Here is a 19,504-nt window from a genome sequence, read left to right as displayed (position 1 = left end):
CCTAGTTCCTTTGCGCTGTCTTTATCTTTTTGTCAACAAAAAATCCGACTTCACACATGTAGGTCATCGTGAAGGGCAATAGCAACAAAATGCTTATTTTACTCTGCATTGGATACTCCAGAATGCTGCCATCCTCATGGGCTTTTGGCATGTTGTTAATATGGTATTACAGGCCAGGAACAGCAGCATTGTCTTCTTAATTTGGAGTCAGCTGTAAGTTAATAGCCGACTCTGGGGACTCAACTTTAAAAGGAAATTTTCACCCATCACTTCTCTTTCAAAATCTGAAATTTTTCCTCTCATTTGCCAGTACTTCCCTGCAGATAACACACATGGACTTTGCATCCATATTTGTATTGGTAGAATTGACAAAACTATACCTCAAGAAATCATCTTTATACTGCTTTGTTCCTGACTTAAGTTTCTTCTTTGTACTGTTAACTCGAGGCCCTGGAGCTCTGTACAGTGCTGACACTAGCACTGCTCTGTCCTGCCCTTGACTCTCCTCAGCCGTTCTCTCCTGCAGCTTCAATTGTGAGATTCTGTCCAGTAGGTACACTGTCAATTTGTGTCTCTGGCTGTCTCTTACTTGTAAGAAAATGATCCATCTTCACAGTCCTCTTGCCTTGCTTGCCAGCAGCTAGAAAATTGAAACAGTTTTCCTCCGTGAATTGGTGCCAAAAGCATTTTCAGGGCGCTTGATGTTAAGTGTATGTGCAGGCCTCATGGCCTTCTCATTGCTGCCGCTTCTGACTGGAAGACTGCGCACAGCCTCATGTCTTTTCATTCAAAAGGTGGCAGTGGCTGCCATTCTCAATTTAAAAGCTGCTTGCAGCTGTTGGGTGCTATGCCTGCGATCGGGACCACCGCAGGAGCAGTGGGGCTAATCGCTCTGCGACCCTCCCAACAGCAGTTTGCAACCCACACACGAGTCTCCACACAGACACTTTCAAAAACCCTGAGTTAAATGACGAAGGGTGGAGAAAGCTTGTGTGGAGCACAAACACCAACATAGACCAGTTAAGCCAAATGGTCTGTTTCTCGGCTCTTTATGCTGTGGCCTGATTTTACCAACAATGGCAAAGTGACTGTGCTTTCCAGTGACCTTGAACAGAGCTAACCACAAAGGCGTTGCATGGATTTCACCTTTCCAGCTGTTAATTTGATTCTGGCGCCATGAGTAGAGGACCTCCTGCATTCAGCAAAAAATATCATCTGGCCAGCGAAGTACCAATTACATTGAAGAACTCTCAGACAGCAAACTAGAAGACAAAAAGAACTGATTATCTCTCATTTTTTAAATATTTTACAACACGTAAACTAAAGATTAGGATTAATGTAGATACTGAAATCAAATAAAAAGATGGAAATAAATCCTAATTATATTAAAACACACCACCATGGTCAGAAACTACATGATTTTGTATTTGACATGTGTATTTTTACCCTCAGAGTGGTTGTCCTAAATTAAAGTAACCCCAGTAGCAAGGCGTTCTGTGAGTTTTGAAATAAAGGTCATTTATCATGCTACACTTGCCCAGGAGGTTTATAAACACATCTCACTCACTCAACTCACACGTATAATTTTTTCTTGCATTTTCTAGATACTGCTGTTTGGCTACTTAGTTGACTGTAGCTGGTTCAATGGCTTTCCAGTGGTCTGTTCCCTGCATAGCAAATTCTTGCTGTTTTCATCCATGTGACTTACTACAAGCCCCAAGTCCTTTTCGAAATAAGATGAATGGTCAGGTCGGCGAAGATCCTGTGTTGTCAACTGATAGACATCTGGGTTCGCGTGAGAGTCCATCATAATACAACAGGAAACCCATTCACATTCATCTGACACACATGAAGTTTGTCCATGGTGAACCATAAATCTAGTCAGCTGGATTGCTATATAGACCTTGTGCTGATATTCCATCCTAAACTAAAGACTGAATTAATTTCCCAGATGTCTGTGAATCTCCATATTTAATTAGGTTTCTCTTTCAATCTCAAGACTGTCCGGAGCTGATACTGCCATAGGCCACATGATTGGTGGGTGGCACGATGGCGCAGTCGTTAGCACTGCTGCCTATGGTGCTGAGAACCCAGGTTTGATCCCGGCCCCCTGTCTGTGTGGAGTTTGTACATTCTCTCAGTGTCTGCATGGGTTTCACTCCCACAACCCAAAGATATGCAGTCGTGGTAGATTGGCACACTAAATCGCTCCTTAATAGGAAAAACATAATTGGGTGCTCTAAATTTATTTTTTTTAAAGTCACATGATTGGCAGCAGCCATTCTAAGAGACTGTTTTTGTTCAAATTTTCAAGTATTGTCTGAAAGTTCATAATATACTGGAACCATGACATATGGGGCGCGATTCTCCGCTGCCCACAACGGGTCGGAGAATAGCGGGAGGGCGTCCCCGACATTTTTCACGCCCTCCCGCCATTCTCCCCCCCCCCTCACGGCCGCCCCACGACACGAATCGCTGCTCGCCGTTTTTAACGGCGAACAGCGATTCTCCCCAGGCCGATGAGCCGAGTTCCCAGGCCTTTACGGCCGTTTTTATGGCAACAAACACACCCGCTTGCTGCCGTGCCCGTTCTGGGCATCCAGGGCCCCGATTGGCACGGCCGCACCACGGCCGTGCCAAGGGGGGCATGGGCCCGCGATCGATGCCCACCGATTGCGGGCAGTGCGTCCGTAACTGACGCACTCTTTCTCCCTCCACCGCCCAGCAGGATCAGTCCGCGGGGCGGCCGAGGGAGATGACGGCCCCGTGCATGCGTGGCTGACTTCATCGTGCGCGTCAGCCGGTGTGATGCTTGGCGCGCGGACTTAGCGACGGTCGCTAAGGCCGCGATGCCGTGCTTCACGGGGCCCCGCTGCTAGCCCCGCCCGGGGGGCGGGGCGGGGCGCGGAGGCTGCAGTGAAACATGGCCAGTTTCACGGCAGCCTTTACGATTCGCCGCATTTGCGGAGAATCGCGCCCATGGAATTTGTAATATAATGGAGACATGTTACAAAATTAGTTTTTAAGGGCCAGAGAATTTTCCAGCAGGAATTAGGAGTACAATATTCCATCAAAAACTTCATTCAAAAAAGTGTAACTTTGTCTAGGCTTCTTGTAGCAAGCATAAAAGTGGAAGTTCATGTCAATTGAAATGATTTCAAAAGATTGCCATTGCCAGGAACTTCAACAATGCATCCTGTGGAGGACTAAAGTTACCATAGTCCTAGATGACCGTAGGCTGCTTTCTCCTTGAGCGGGAGAGCTGACTGGTGTTGATTTAACCTGAGGATCACCACACCCCAGGCGAGGGGCAAAGTTGAGAAGGTGGGGCCTTCATGAATAACCTCAGCCAGTACAGGAATTGAACCCACGCTGTTGGCCTTGCTTTGCATTACAAACCAGCTGTCCAGCCACCTGGAGGAGTAAGGAATCACTGATAGCAATTTCTGAATTTTTGCTTTTAACCACACCAGACGTTGCTATCAGTTTCAGATATAATGACAACAAATGCTGACATGGTCATTGTCACTGCTCGCCACCTTTACAACCCCAAAATTGGCGACAAAGTTACAAACATCCTCCAAGCTTAATTGCATCTTCTTATTCCATACCCCGCTATTCACTTCTCAAAAGACTTTCATGACCAACAGATATAGCACTTTGCAGCCAAACAGGGACTTTCGAAGTGTGGTCACTGTTGTAATGCAAGAAACATGGCATCCAATATGCCAACAAACTCCACAAGCAGCAAGTGATAATGACCAAATAATCTGCTAATTGACAGATAAATATCGAACAGGACACAGATCATAATTCATCCACTTTTCTTCAAAATAGTGCCATGTTTTACATCCAACAAAGCAAGCAGATTTGGCCATGGGTTAACATCTCGTCCAAAAGACAGTACCTTCAAAAGTGCAACACTCCCTTGGCACTGCACTGACATGTCAGCGTAGACTTTTATACTCAAATCCTGGAGTGGAACTTCGAACCAGAACTTTGTGAATGCTACCAACTGAGCCACAGCCGCACTCCTATTTATTAATCAACCCCTTAAATGTAGCACTTTTATGTGCTTTAACCACTTCACATGGTATGCAAGTTGACTCTCACAACTCTTGTGTAAAAAAAATACCTCCTCAGTCATTTATTTAGTTTGTTCATGGCCTATAGATTTATGCCCACCTGTTCACAACTCATCAATAAGTGAAATGTATCCTCCACATCTACCCTATCAAAGAATTCCACCGTGTCTCATTTGAACTTTCTCTTTTGCAGAGAAAAGGACTCAACTAACTCATTCTTTCCTGGCAGATGTGCACTTCGCATTCCAGGTCATGCCCTTGTAAACACGTTTTGCACCTTCTCCATTGCTTCACCGTCTACTTTTACTTCTGGGAGACCAGAGCTGCAGTATAGAATCACACAACGTTTAGAGCAGCAGTCCAGCTCATTCCACTTCCCTATCCTTCCCGCACAGCCCTGCCATTTTGCTCATTCCAAATCATAACCGCTTGCTGCGTTAAAAAGTTGTTCCCCCATGTCGACTCCCATTCCTCCGCCGCCTGCACTTAAAAAATAAATTGTGTTTCTTTAAAAATGAACTTTTCAATGTCTAACTTGCATGAAACTAAAAAAAGAGACTTCGACCTCCTCTGTAACCTGCCCAGGGCGGGTGGAGGTTCTAGTGGACGGCATGGTAGCTTGGTGGTTAGCACTGTTGCTTCACAGCTCCAGGGTCCCAGGTTCGATTCCCGGCTTGTGTCACCGTCTGTGCGGAGCCTGCACGTTCTCCCCGTGTCGGCGTGGGTTTCCTCCGGGTGCCGGGTTTGCAGCATTAATGGAATCCTTCCTGTGACACCAGTAAAGATTATTATTATTATTAGTGAGCATTTAACAGTTCTGAAGAAGAGTCACCCGGGTTGCAAACGTTAACCCTCTCTCCAGATGCTGCCAGGCATACTGAGCCTATCCAGCCATTCCTGCTGTTATTTCACATTTTGCTTTTATGGTATCGGCAAAAGACTGTCGCTGCCTCCCTCACCGGATCTACTCGTCGTCACTCCAGTCAGAGGCGGGCTGGAGGGAGGCGGTTCAAGAGGCCGCGGCGCGCGCACGGTGGCGGTTCAAGAGGCCGCGGCGCGCGCACGGTGGCGGTTCAAGAGGCCGCGGCGCGCGCACGGTGGCGGTTCAAGAGGCCGCGGCGCACGCTGGGAAAGCTCACGTGACGGTGGGAGGAACGGGCGTAGCACGGCAGGCAGCTGACGTCACGGTAACGGTCGCCCTCCCCCCTCCTGCCACCATGGGGTCGGTGGTGGACGTCAAGCTGAAGAGGGCGAACAAAGTCTATCACGAAGGGGTGAGTCGTGGCCGCTCTGACCCCGCGGTATCTCTGGCTGCCCCTGCCTCCCTCTCCTCTCCGGTTCTCCTCCAGCTGCCGCCGGCAATGTTTACTGTGTGGTCCGCGGGGCGGGGGTCGAATCGATTACTTCACAGCCCGGGACCCCTGGGCCTGGAGGACTGCCCACTTCCAGTCCGCACTCTGCGAGGAGAGATGCCGGCCATTCTGAGCCAACCCTGTCTCATTGCAAAAAAAATTATCTCCAACAAACAATAATCTTTATTATTGTCACAAGTAGGCTTACATTAACACTGCAATGAAGTTACTGTGAAAAGCCCCTAGTCGCCACATCCCAGCGCCTGTTTGGGTACACAGAGGGAGGATTCAGAATGTCCAATTCACCTAACTGCATGTCTTTCGGGACTTGTGGGAGGAAACCAGAGCAGCCTGAGGAAACCCACGCAGACACGAGGAGAACGTGCAGACTCCGCACAGACTGATCCAAGCTGGGAATCGAACCTGGGATCCTGATACTGTGAAGCAACTGAGCTAACCACTGTGCTGCAGTAATACATGGTGTCGTTCATGATTCCTGCTACTGAGTGCCATCCATCCCTGGTTGAATTATGTGTCTGTCCCCATAGTCCTAGCCACTGCCATTCTGAAGGCACTGTTGCTTCACAGTGCCAGGGACCTGGGTTTGATTCCCAGCTTGGGTCACTGTGCGGGAAGTCCGCACTTTCTCCCTGTGTTTGCGTGGATTTCCTCCGGACACTCTGGTTTCCTCCCACAAGTCTCGAAAGACGGGCTTGTCAGGTGAATTGAACATTCTCAATTCTCCATGTACCCGAACAGGTGCCGGAATGTGGCGACTAGGGGATTTTCAGAGTAACTTAATTGCAGTGTTAATGTAAGCCTTTATTGTATGCGTTTATTTTCAGTGTTGAACTTCTTGAAACAAAGCAGCGTATATGGCAACTAATGTGCACCCAACAAACATACATGAACAGTGATGTGGCGATGACCAGATAATTTGATTTTGTGATGTTGATTTCTGGATAATATTGGTCAGGACACAGGGCCATCCTGGTGCTCTTCAGAATTATGTCAGGGGATCTTTGACATGCACCTGAACAAGCAGATGGGGGGCTTTGGTTTAGCAGTCTTAATACTTTTTTTGCTGTGGGCAAATTGGTTGCTGAGTTTCCTACTTTACAACCTGACTGCATGTCAAAATTACTTCATTGGCTATGAAGTGCTTTGGGGCATCTTTTGGTTGTAAAAGGCAAGTACAAATAGTGGATAAAAAGTCTTTCCAGACTCTAAACCCCACCTACCTTCTCTCTCCACAGATACTGTCAGACCTGCCGAGATTTCCCAGTATTTATCTGTTTTGTCACTGTAAATACAAATATTTTTTCCTTCACCATAAGGTCGTGGGCTGAATCCCACACAGACGTGTGTTTATGTTGAATGTATAATTTCGTACAGAGAATTATTTTGAGCACAAATCTGTCAGAATGGATTATGGTGTGGATTGAGTTCACCACTTCCTGTGGTGAAGAAATCCAATTTATTGGAGTGGAAAGGATTGAAAATTAAGTTTCCTTTAAACATCCAAAAATGCCAAAACGTGTGTTACATAACTATAAAGTTGTGGTTATTAATCTTACGCAGGTAATTGCTGTTGATTGTAGTTATCCTATCAGGCAATCTGTTGTCATGGTATGTCACGCTAGTCTGTCTTGCGCCATCTTCACATCCACTGTCTGCAATGGCTCTGTGATGTCCTTTATCCAACTGTGCTGAGGTCAGCCCCTCTTTCTGCTACCTGCCACTTTTCCCTCGATAAGAGATCTTTGCAGCTTTTTGGCTCTGATCAAATGGCAGAAATATTGACATTTTCTTTTCTGGATGTTGCTTTTTATGAGTACTTTTTGCTCTTGCAATCTCAAGCACCTCTTCATTTTTCTTAGCGTCTGTATTTGGAATTTTTAGCGCATATCTTATGTTCACATTTCAAAGGCCTCCATTTTCTTCCTATTGTGCAGGTTTCTGAGTCATACAGGAAAGTGGTTAGGATGCGACATCTTATGAGTTTATTCTTGTTAAAAGCTTGAGTTTTCTTGTTAACACTTCTTTCATCTTCACAATCACTTCTGGCAAAATTTATCTGTTTTCTGACTTTGGCATCGTGTCTACCACCTTTTTATCATTTTATCATTTTTCCTAAATAGACAAACGTATTTACTTGTTCCAGTCTGACACCATCAACTTCAATCTTCACTCTAGCTTCCAGTAATGTCTTTCTTCGAACTGCTATCGTTATTTGTCTTTTTGGTGTTCATTCTCGATCTAGATTTTACTCCATCTATTTATGGTATTTTGTGGGCCTTTTGATTCTGCAGGTAGTGTATTGTCCTTGTACTGCACGAGTGGCAGCTCAAGGAGAGGGGCAGGGGCGAGGGAGTGAGAGCGGCAGTGCAAGCAGGTGCGACTCTGCAAGGCAAGAAAGAGAAGGAAAATGACATCACCCTTTAAAAGTGACATCACTGACAGGCAGGCAGATGTTCGGTGGATGATGTGTTTATTAGTCCCTGTCCTACAGCAAAGCCTGATCTCCAGCCATCTCAGATTTCCCTGCCACTGGACCAAGACATCACTCCGCTGGGACCGTGTGGTGGTTGGTGTGCAACGATAACCCCATGTTAAAATAATCCACGCTTCTACGTTACCAATCCAAATGAATTTTGGGTCCTGGAACCTCAGGACCCTTATGGGCAACAGCAACAGATTTGAACGGCGCACTGCCACCATAGATCGGGAGCCCCAGCACCACAACATTGACATCACCACCCTGAGCGGACTGGCAGGAGAAGGTCACCTTAAAGAACAAGGTGGCGGATACGCCTTCAACGAACCATGTGGAGTGAGCAAACGCCTCGTGTTCCAACAGCTCACCCTGCCCCAGAAGCAGCATATCACAGCCGTCAGTGCCTATGCCCTACTCTAGATGCAACGGATGAGACAATAGAGACATTCTACTCCAGAGACCAGTCGCTATCCTGCATCCCAAAGGGAGACGAGCTGATTCTCCTCGGTGACTTCAATGTTAGAATCGGATGGGACGCAGGCAGGGAAGGCGTGGGGTTAAAAAAAAATGCCAAAGGAGTCCTCCTGTCACAAGTTCAAAATATGACCTGGTCATCATGAACACCCTTTTTTCTACCAAAGGGATAAGCAGAAGACCTCATGGCAACATCCCCGCTCAAAGCACTGGCACCTAATAGACTATATCATCGTCCGAACAAGGGACCGCAAAGATTTTCGCTTCATCCACGCCACGATCGGAGCCGACGACTGCTGGACCGACCACCGACTAATCCGCTCTCCAATCACCCTGGCCCAAACTGGCAGAGGTAGGAGATCCAATGTCACTGGACTCAAAGACCCTGAGAAGAAAGCTACTCATTCGGCACCTCACAGCTAACGTGGCAACAACCAATGAGCCAGAGTGCCTGGTCCGCCTTAAAAACCACCATTGTCAGCACCCGCGAGTGATGCTTGGGCTCTTGACCAGAAAACGCCCAGACTGTGTTGGATGAGAACGATCTCCTTGACTGCAAATGCAAAGTATTCCTGAACTAGCAGCTCCATTCACCAAAACTGAAGTGAGAGGAAACAAGCCTACAGGCAAATGAAGGCCGAGGTGCAACAAAGAACTCCCAACCGAAAGAGCACAGGAGACTTAGCAACTCTCCGGCAACCACGCTATGCGCGGCTTCTTCAGCGCAATTAAAACCATCTATGGTCCGAGTACCCAGAGACCCACCCCACTGAAAGCTAAAAATGGAAAGGTGCTCATCAAAGACCGATGAGCACCTCTGGAACGAGCATTTCGAGGACCTCCAACCAAGATACAGCCTTCGATGCAAGTGCTCTGGACATCACCCTGCAACATGCTACCTGCCACCATCTCCGTGCAACTCAGCTCACCTTGAGGTCAAAAAAGCTATCCGATAGCTGAAAAACAACAAGGCTTCTGGTACAGATTGAATCCCCGCAGAAGTATTAAAAAGTGGCGGAGAAGCACTCTTGACTAGAGTCCATAACATCATTATCCTTATCTGGAAGGAAGAGAGCATGTCGAGTTAACTCAAAGACACCTTAATTGTGACCACCTTCAAGAAAGGAGACAGGTCCGACTGTGGAAATTACAGAAGGATTTCCCTACTCACCGCCACAGGAAAAGTCATTGTGACAATTCGAACATAGAACATTACAGCGCAGTACAGGCCCTTCGGCCCTCGATGTTGCGCTGACCTGTGAAACCACTCTAAAGCCCTGCTGTCCTTTCTCGGTGTGGCGTGATTCCAGACCGGCAGAAATAGTTCACTCTTCCTTCACTGCCTCTGAAATAGCTGAGAAAATTGCTCAGCTGGAAGCTTACCTTCTCAACAGGCAGTGAACATTGGCCGAGCCAGCAACACACGCGTCCTTTCAATGGGCCTTTTTAAAAAAAATTGGCGCCAAGTTTAGGTTGGGTGTTTTATGCCAGCTGGAGAGTGGAGTGTAGTGAAATGAGGAGTTCCAGACTGTCCAGCTATTAGCAAGCAGTCAGTCAAGAGTACGAGATGATTCCCTATTACCCGCTAACTTTAATGCTACTTTGTCACCAGGCCAGACCAGGAAGATCTTGTGTTTCGACCCTAGGATGTGCTAGCCATTCTTGGTTACAGCCAGGCTGTATTTTTTTTTAAATTTAGAGTGCCCAATTATTTTCTCTTCCAATTAAGGGGCAATTTTGTGTGGCCAATCCACCTACCCTGCACATCTTTTTGGGTTGTGGGGGTGAAAACCACACAGACATGGGGAGAATGTGCAAATTCCACACTGACAAGTGACCAGGGGCCAGGATTCAAACCCGGGTCCTCCGTGCCATGAGGCAGCAGTGCTAATCACTGCGCCACTGTGCCGCCCTACTAGATAGTAAATATTACAACTGACCAACATACTTAGGCTGCGGATTGGAAAATGCCCTGCAGGGTACTCTTCTTGAAGGTACTGATCCTTGTTCGGTGTTCGTTCAAGGGAATGCGATGGAGTCTCCATGGCAAGAAAGTATTTTCAGCTACCAGAGCTCTGATTTCTCCCCTTTAATACCCCAAGCCTTTGCTTATGAATTATAGAATCCCAGAGTGCAGAAGGAGGCCATTCAGCCCATCAGGTCTGCACCAAACCTCCTCCCAGTGAGTGTCTGAAGAACTCCTTCTTTAGTTTGTGTGGCTTCCGCCCATCAAGAGGCACAATGAACATGCTCTGAGTGTGATCAATCCTGGAAAAATGCAGGGAGCAGCATCAACCTCTGTACATCTGTCAAAGGCCTTCAACTCTGTCAATCATGAGTTTGGCTGCCCATTCCTCCCATTCTCTGCCTGCTCCATGATGACATGCAAGCCATGATCGTCACCACGATACCACCACAGACCCAATATGTGTGCAAACTGGTGTCAAACAGGGCTGTGTCACCGCACCAACACTCCATCTTCCTCACAGCAACACTTCATCCCATCACCCTGGAGCTCCCTGTGGAGTGGAGCTAACCTACCGGACAAGTAGGAAACTGTTCAACTTCCGCCTCCATGCCAGAACTAAGACCACCCCAACTTCTGTCATTGAGCTGCAGTATGCAGACAACGCCTGTGTTTGTGCACTCTTGAGGTCGAGCTGCAAACCAGCATTGACGCATTCACTGAGACATATGAACAGATGGACCTCCGACTAACTGAATCCTGAGGAAGTGTTCGAAGACCAAAACTTCAAATCCAGCACCAAACTCATGGTCTACAGAGTAGCCGTGGTTCCCGCTTATACATCAGAAACATTGACAATGTACAGCAGACACCTCAAATCCCTGGTGAGATATTACCAATGTTGCCCCCTGCAAATCCTGTGGCAGGATAGGCATACCAACGCGAGCCAATATCCCTAGTATCGAGGCACTGGTCACACTTGACCAGCTGTGATGGGCCAGCCACATTGCCTGCATGCCTGACACAAGACTCCCAAAACAAGCGCTGTGCTCCGCAATGGCAAACGGTCACTAGGAGGGCAGAGGAAACGCTGACAGCCTCCCTTCGACACGTGGGAATCGCTTGCTTTACAATGCACAAACTGGAGAAGAAGCATCCGCATAAATATGCTGATTTAAAAAAAATGATAGGAAAATAGGATGTGATGATGTAAGGAGGTTACAAAAGATATAGATAGGCTGAGTGAGTGGGCAAAAATCTGGCAAATGCAGTATAATGTGGGAAAATAGGAAATTGTCTGTTTTGGCAGGATGAATAAAGCTTATTATCTAAATGGTGAGAGATTGCTGAACTCTTGAGGGGCAGACGGTCTGGGTGTGCTAGAGTATGAACCATGAAAGGCTAGTAGTATACAGGCACAGCAAGTAATTTGGAAAGCTAATAGAACGTTATTGTTTATTGTGAGGGGAATTGATTACACAAGTGGAGAGGGAGGGGTTCTGCTTCAATTGTACAGGGAACAAATGCGACCACATTTGGAATACTATGTGCAGTATTGTTCACTTGATTTCAGGAAGGATGTAAATGCGTTGGATGCAGTGCAAGAAGGTTTACCGGACTAATACCTAGAATGGGTAGTTTGTCTGATTGATTGATTGATTGATTTATAGATAGATAGAGAAATACAGCACAGAACAGGCCCTTCGGCCCACGGTGTTGTGCCAAACTATTGTCCTAGGTTAATCATAGAATTTTGGACACTAAGGGCAATTTATCATGGCCAATCCACCCAACCTGCACATCTTTGGACTGTGGGAGGAAACCAGAGTACCCGGAGGAAACCCACGCACACACAGGGAGGACGTGCAGACTCCACGCAGACAGTGACCCAAGTCGAAATCTAACTTGGGACCCTGGAGCTGTGAAGCAATTGTGCTATTCACAATGCTACCGTGCTGCCCTTAAGAAGAAATTAATAGAAACTCCATTATTCTACCCTAATCCATGTACCTATCCAATAGCCGCTAACGTTTCCGACTCAACTACTTCCACAGGCAGTGCATTCCATGCCCCCACTACTCTCTGGGTAAAGAACCTACCTCTGACATCCCCCCTATATCTTCCACCATTTACCTTAAATTTATGTCCCCTTGTAATGGTTTGTTCCACCCGGGGAAAAAGTCTCTGACTGTCTACTCCATCTATACCCCTGATCATCTTATAAACCTCTATCAAGTTGCCCCTCATCCTTCTCCGTTCTAATGAGAAAAGGCCTAGCACCCTCAACCTTTCCTCGTATGACCTACTCTCCATTCCAGGCAACATCCTGGTAAATCTCCCTTGCACCTTTTCCAAAGCTTCCACATCCTTCCTAAAATGAGGTGACCAGAACTGTACACAGTACTCCAAATGTGGCCTGACCAAGGTTTTGTACAGCTGCATCATCACCTCACGGCTCTTAAATTCAATCCCTTTGCTAATGAACGCTAGCACACCATAGGCCTCCTTTACAGCTCTATCCACTTGAGCAACTTTCAAAGATCTAAGAACATAGACCCCAAGATCTCTCTGCTCCTCTACATTGCCAAGAACCCGACCGTTAACCCTGTATTCCGCATTCATATTTGTCCTTCCAAAATGGACAACCTCACACTTGTCAGGGTTAAGCTCCATCTGCCACTTCTCAGCCCAGCTCTGCATCCTATCTATGTCTCTTTGAAGCCGACAACAGCCCTCCTCACTATCCATAACTCCACCAATCTTCGTATCATCTGCAAATTTACTGACCACCCTTCAACTCCCTCATCTAAGTCGTTAATGAAAATCACAAACAGCAGAGGACCCAGAACTGATCCCTGCGGTACGCCACTGGTAACTGGGCTCCAGGCTGAATATTTGCCATCCACCACCACTCTCTGTCTTCTGTCGGTTAGCCAGTTCGTTATCCAACTGGCCAAATTTCCCACTATCCCATGCCTCCTTACTTTCTGCATAAGCCTACCATGGGGAACCTTATCAAATGCCTTACTAAAATCCATGTACACTACATCCACTGCTTTACCTTCATCCACATGCTTGGTCACCTCCTCAAAGAAGTCAATAAGACTTGTAAGGCAAGACCTACCCCTCACAAATCCGTGCTGACTATCCCTAATCAAGCAGTGTCTTTCCAGATGCTCAGAAATCGTATCCCTCAGTACCCTTTCCATTACTTTGCCTACCACCGAAGTAAGACTAACTGGCCTGTAATTCCCAGGGTTATCCCTATTCCCTTTTTTGAACAGGTGCACGACATTCGCCACTCTCCAATCCTCTGGTACCACCCCTGTTGACAGCGAGGACGAAAAGATCATTGCCAACGGCTCTGCAATTTCATTTCTTGCTTCCCATAGAATCCTTGGATATATCCCGTCAGGCCTGGGGGACTTGTCTATCCTCAAGTTTTTCAAAATGCCCAACACATCTTCCTTCCTAACAAGTATCTCCTCGAGCTTACCAGTCTGTTTCACACAGTCCTCTCCAACAATATGGCCCCTCTCGTTTGTAAATACTGAAGAAAAATACTTGTTCAAGACCTCTCCTATCTCTTCAGATTCAATACACAATCTCCCGCTACTGTCCTTGATGAGGAAAGGTTGGACAGGCTAGGCTTGTGTCCGCTGGGTTCAGAAGAATAAGTAGTGACTGATGAAACATAGAAGATCCTGACAGGGTGGACGTGGAGAGATCCTGACAGGTTGGATGTGGAGAGATTGTTTCCTTTTGTGGGCAAATCTAGAACTAGGGGCACATTTAACAACCAAGGATCACCCATTTAAAACAGATGAGGCAACTTGTTTGAGGGCTGAGTCTTCTGGATCTCTTCCTGAAAAGGTGGTGGAAACCATTGGATGTTTTTAAGACCAGAGGCTGGATTAATAATAATCTTTATTAGTGTCACAAGTAGGCTTACATTAACATTGCAATGAAGTTACTGTGAAAATCCCCCTAGTCGCCACACTCCGGCGGTGCCTGTTCAGGTCACTGAGGGAGAATTCAGATGTCCAATTCACCTAACAAGCACATCTTTTGGGACTTGTGGGAGCAAACCCGAGCACTCGGCGGAAACCCACGCAGACACTGGGAGAATGTGCAGACAATGACCCAAGCGGGAATCGAACCTGGGGCCCCCTTGGGCCACTGTCTGTGCAGAGTCTGCCCGTGCAGAGTCTGCTCGTTTATTGGTAAGCAAGGAGTGTCGGGGATAAATGCAGATTTGAGGTTACTATGAGATCGGCTAGACCTTATTAAATGGCAGAGCAGAATCAAGGGGCTGAAAGGACAATTCCTGCTCCTTGTTTGTATGTTGACAGAAGGCCCAAGGATCATAGGAGACAAATTGGGGTGATTAACAAAAGGACAGGCAGTGACTGGAAGAAAAACTTGCATGCAGTGAGTGGTTAGAATATTGAATGCTCCACTTGAGAGTGTGTTGGAGGCAGAATGGGGGATGCTGTGTTGCAGATGAGCCAAATCCAATTTCCATGGGTGCCATCACATATATTGGTCACCACATAAGAGCAGCAACTTTGCTAATGAAGTCTAAGCTAACCTGTGTAATGATGAACCATTTCACTTAACTAAGGAGATGCGGTGGTGTGTATTATCACCTGGACTAGTAGTCCAGAGACCCAGGGTAATGCTCTGGGGATCTGGGTTCAAATCCCACCATGGTAGTTGGTGAAATTTGAATTCAATAAAAATCTGAAATTAAAAGACTAACAATGAAACCATTGCCAATTATTGTAAAAACCCATCTGGTTCATTAATGTCCTTTGGAGAGGAAATGTGCCATCCTTACCCAGTCTGGCCTACATGTCGCTCCAGGCCAAGCATGCCATTTCAAGGGCAATTAGGGATGCGGATGTACCAGCATAGACTTCAAAAACTTTGATAGGGCTTGATAGACCACTTTAAATTCTTTGAATTGATAGTAGAAAATAGATAAGGGAAATGGAGAAATGCACTGTACCAGGCCTTTGACAATATGGGACATGACTGGGGAAGATTATGGAGTTAGGAATTTTAAGAATGATAGCAAATGGGATTTAATTAGAGTTCAGTGTTGAAAAAGGGTATTGATGCACTACAGTGTTTGTTCCAGAAGCAATTCTGTTCACTGTGTATGTTAATGAATTGAATATGTTCCGAGAGAGAGTGGCATTGAAATTTTCAGTTCATAGCAAATACTTCAATTTTGTTTTTTTAATAATCTTTATTGTCATAAGTAGGCTTGCATTAACATTGCAATGAAGTTACTATGACAAGCACCTAGTCGCCACATTCCGGCGCCTGTTCGGATCCACGGAGGGAGAATTCAGAATGTCCAGATTACCTAACAGCACATCTTTTGGGATTTGTGGGAGGAAACCGGAGCGCCCAGAGGAAACCCCCACAACACAGGGAGTATGTACAAACATTGCACAAGACAGTGACCCAAGCCGGGAATCGAAAACGGGGACCCTGGTGCTGTGAAGCAACAATGCTAACCACTTTACTCTTCAGAACATTAAAAAATGGAATAGAAGATCATATAAGGTGGGGAATGGCTAACATGTAGTGGCTGTAATTCAATTTCTGTCCACGTAAGATAAGATGATACACTATGGTTTAAAAAAAATAGCAATAATTATTCTCATAGTAGACTTGGAGCCATGGACGACGTTGTGAGTGTGGGTATTTGCCTTTCGACAGAGGTTTAGGAGAAATCTGATAGCCGTGTTCAAAATCATGAACCATAAGAATAAATAAGAGAAACTGCTTCCAGTACAATGGTTGGTAAGAATGTGGTTATTTTCTCATGGCTCTTTTGATAGAAGTAGAGAGGAGTGATGCAATAGAGGAATTTGAAAACAAATGGAGGTGCTGCTGGTCAGGAACTAATGTAGGTCAGCCAGGATAGGAACAACAAGTGAACAGGACTTGCTGTGATTTAATAAATGGACAACAGTTTGGATGAGCTCCAATGTTTGGAGGATGTAAGATGGGAGACTGGCCAGGAAAGCATTGAAATATTAACTACTGTAGTAACAAAGGCATGGATGAAGACTCCAGTAGCAATTGAGCTGAGGCAGAGTCTTGAGTTGGACAGTGTTATGGGGATGCAAACAGGCTGTGAAGACACTGATATCTGCTTAGAAGCTCCTCTTGAGGTCTTGTATGACAACAAGGTTGCAAACTAGTCTGGTTCAACCTCGGACAGTTGTGGGGTGGAGCCATTTACTAGGAAACTAAGTTTATGGTGGACATTGAAGACAACGGTTTCAATCTTCTGATGGTTAGCGGAGAGAATTGCTGTTTATACAGTTCTGCATGTCAGATAAGCAGTATGACAATGTAGAGACAGTGGAGGAGTCAAAGAGTGGTGATGGTCAGGTAGAGCTGTGTGCCGTCAGCATACATATAGAAGCTGACGCGGTGTTTTGGATGATGTTCATGAGAACCAGTAAGTCAAAGAGAAATGGGGAGCCAAGGATCAATCCGTTGGGACATCAGCGTTAACGAGAGTGTGTAAATAATTAATTGAAGTTAATTCTGTGGCTATAATCGCTTCTCGGCCTTTTGGCTAAGATCGATCGTAGATTGAGCCTTCTGGCTCAGATCTGGTATGTCTCCTTTATGGGGACCATGAATTGGATTCAATTTGAATTGGTTTTTGGAGCAGGCAAGGAGCTGGATTAGGGGCTCACCTCAGTCCACACTCTAAGCCCTGGCTTTGTAACTCAGATAAAGTAATAAAAAAAAATTTTTTTAAATTCTGTGGCTATAGCTGTATCTACACAACATTGGATGGCACAATGGTTGGCACTGCTGCCTCACACAGCAGCAGGGACCCGGGTTTGATTCCAATCCTGGGCGACTGTCTGTGTGGAGTCTACACATTCTCGCCATGTTTATGTGGGTTTCCTCCAGGTGCTCCGGTTTCGTCCCGCAATCCAAAGATGTGCAGACTAGGTAGATTGGCCATGCTAAATTGCCCTTGGTGTCTAAAGTTAGTTGGGGACATGGGGATGGGGCAGGGAGTGAGACTCGGTAGGGTATTCTTCCAGAGGGTCGGTGCAGGCTCGATGCGCAGAATGTAAGTATTCTATGCAGGCAAGCATTTTCAAAGGAGATGGGAGGGGTATTGGAGGAGAATGGGTGGTGAACTGTGTCAAAGGCTGCAAATAAGTCAAGAAGGATAAGGAGGGTTTGATTACCTTTGTCACTTCACCTAGGATATAATTTGACTTTGAGGGCCATTTAGGTTCTCTGGTAGTGTCATAAAAATCTGATTGGAGGGATTCAAACATGTAGTTACAGGAAAGACAGAATTTGGGAGGTCATCCAGGATGGTTGGAGATGAAATGGTAGTTTGTAAGGACTGAGGAATCTAACCTGGGATCCCCCAAACTCAGTGAAATTACAAGAAAATATCCTTTTGTGGGATGAATAGGTGATAAGGGTGACCCATGCGTGGGCTGAAAACTGAATCTGATTGAGTTGATACATGAACAGTGCTTTTAACCAAGGCTTGGCACCATCTGTGTGTTTATTACCTGAATTAACCATTTAGGTGACTCTCGCATGGTAACTTGCTTAACTTTCAAATTTTTCTGTTGAAAATTGCTTTATAACATCGGTCAGTTGCAGACACCAATTAGCAAAGCTGCTAATTAAAATGGGAAATTCTTCTCACCCGTCTGTGACTTGTGTAATGGGTGAAGTGTTCAGTCTAATTATCACTTTGAAAATCGCCCACTACTGTCACAACGGTGCCTGCTTTATCGTTATTGGAGGCAAAGGGAATATTTAGATTAACATTGAGATGGAAGGATGTGTTTTGATCACCTGGAGAGTTGATGGATTGAAAGGAGGGTCAAACAGTTTTAACCTTTGCAAAAAAAAAATCCCTTTTATGAAAACAGCTGTATTTTGTACCTACTCTGCTGTCTTGACACTTCAACAGGATTGTTTGAATGCATTGGTTTGGTTCACAGTCTTAGTGCAAATCTAAAGCAGGCATCACTATTGAAAGTTCTCATTCCATAAATGATCTTTGAGATTGAGGCACTCTCAATTACGACGTGAAAGCGAGGTCAGTAATCAAAGGCTTTAATAAACAGTGAACAATGGCAGCATCCAAGAGAAGTGTGCTCGCAAAATGGAGTCTCATCTTAAATACTGTTTCCAGGGGGCGTAGCCAGAGGCGGAGTCCCCCAGGGTTCCAAGCCTCTTAAAGGGGCAGGTATTCCGATCATCACATTCACCCCCTGTTTAAATAAAAACACATAGTCCGTCGGAGATGAAGTGTTTTAAATTATAAGTTCAGTCTTTGTGGTGGTCTGATAGTCCGTGCTGACTTTCGCTGCTCCGGTGGTGGCGCCGTGGATGCGGTCGGTTCCGATGGTGGTCTATCCGGGAGCACGTTGACTGAGGCTTTGCCCGCCTTGGAGAGGGGGGGGGTGTATCAGGAGTGATTCGGGTGGTCGGTGCCGGCTGGGGGGCAGGGGGCGCTATGGATGGGAGGCGCTGTCGAAGTCGACGGTGCCGGTGCCGGCTGGGGGGTCAGGGGACACTATGGAGGGGGATGCTGTCGAAGTCGGCAGCCAGTGCAGGGCCGGGAGCGTCGGTAGAAGGGGGGGAATCTGGAGGGGAAAAAGTCAGGGTCGGTGGAGTCGGTAGGAGAGCCAGCGGGTGCCAGGTCTCGCAGGGATACAGTATCCTGCCTGCCATCGGGGTGCTCGACGTAGGCATAACGAGGGTTTGCCTTCCAAACTGTTGCGTTCTCCCTCTCCACTTGCCCGTTTCCCCGCGGGTTATAGCTTGTCGTCCTGCTCAAGGCGATGCCCTTGCTGAGCAGGTACCGACGCAGCTCATCGCTCATGAACGATGTACCCCGGTCGTTGTGAATATAAGCGGGGAAACCAAACAGAGCGAAGATGCTGCGCAGTGCCTTGATCACGGAGGCCGAGGCAGTATCGGGACAGGGGACAGCAAAAGGGAAGCGGGAGAATTCGTCGATGACGGTGAGGAAATAGATGTTGCGGTTGTTGGAAGGGAGAGGCCCTTTGAAGTCCACGCTTAGTCGCTCAAAGGGCCCAGAGGCCTT

At 46.5% G+C, this 19,504-nt stretch overlaps 1 protein-coding gene across 2 annotated transcripts in view; it reads left to right on the top strand.

The window, feature by feature from the left end:
* Nucleotides 1–2,541: 2,541 nt before the first annotated feature.
* vps26c (VPS26 endosomal protein sorting factor C) overlaps nucleotides 2,542–19,504 on the top strand; it is an 84,191-nt gene continuing 67,228 nt past the window's right edge. Inside the window, exons 1-3 of one of the 2 annotated variants that reach the window (XM_038801490.1) lie at nucleotides 2,542–2,548; nucleotides 5,075–5,079; nucleotides 5,288–5,359. In XM_038801490.1, the coding sequence (XP_038657418.1) occupies nucleotides 5,303–5,359 (57 nt within the window). In that variant the 5' untranslated portion in view covers nucleotides 2,542–2,548; nucleotides 5,075–5,079; nucleotides 5,288–5,302. Of the gene's footprint in view, nucleotides 2,549–5,074; nucleotides 5,080–5,189; nucleotides 5,360–19,504 lie in introns of those variants that run through there. The other variant, XM_038801488.1, reaches the window with a different exon arrangement.

Source organism: Scyliorhinus canicula, chromosome 7 (genome assembly GCF_902713615.1).
Source record: "Scyliorhinus canicula chromosome 7, sScyCan1.1, whole genome shotgun sequence".
In the NCBI taxonomy this organism is placed as follows: domain Eukaryota; kingdom Metazoa; phylum Chordata; class Chondrichthyes; order Carcharhiniformes; family Scyliorhinidae; genus Scyliorhinus; species Scyliorhinus canicula.
This window is presented reverse-complemented; position numbering and strand designations above follow the sequence as displayed.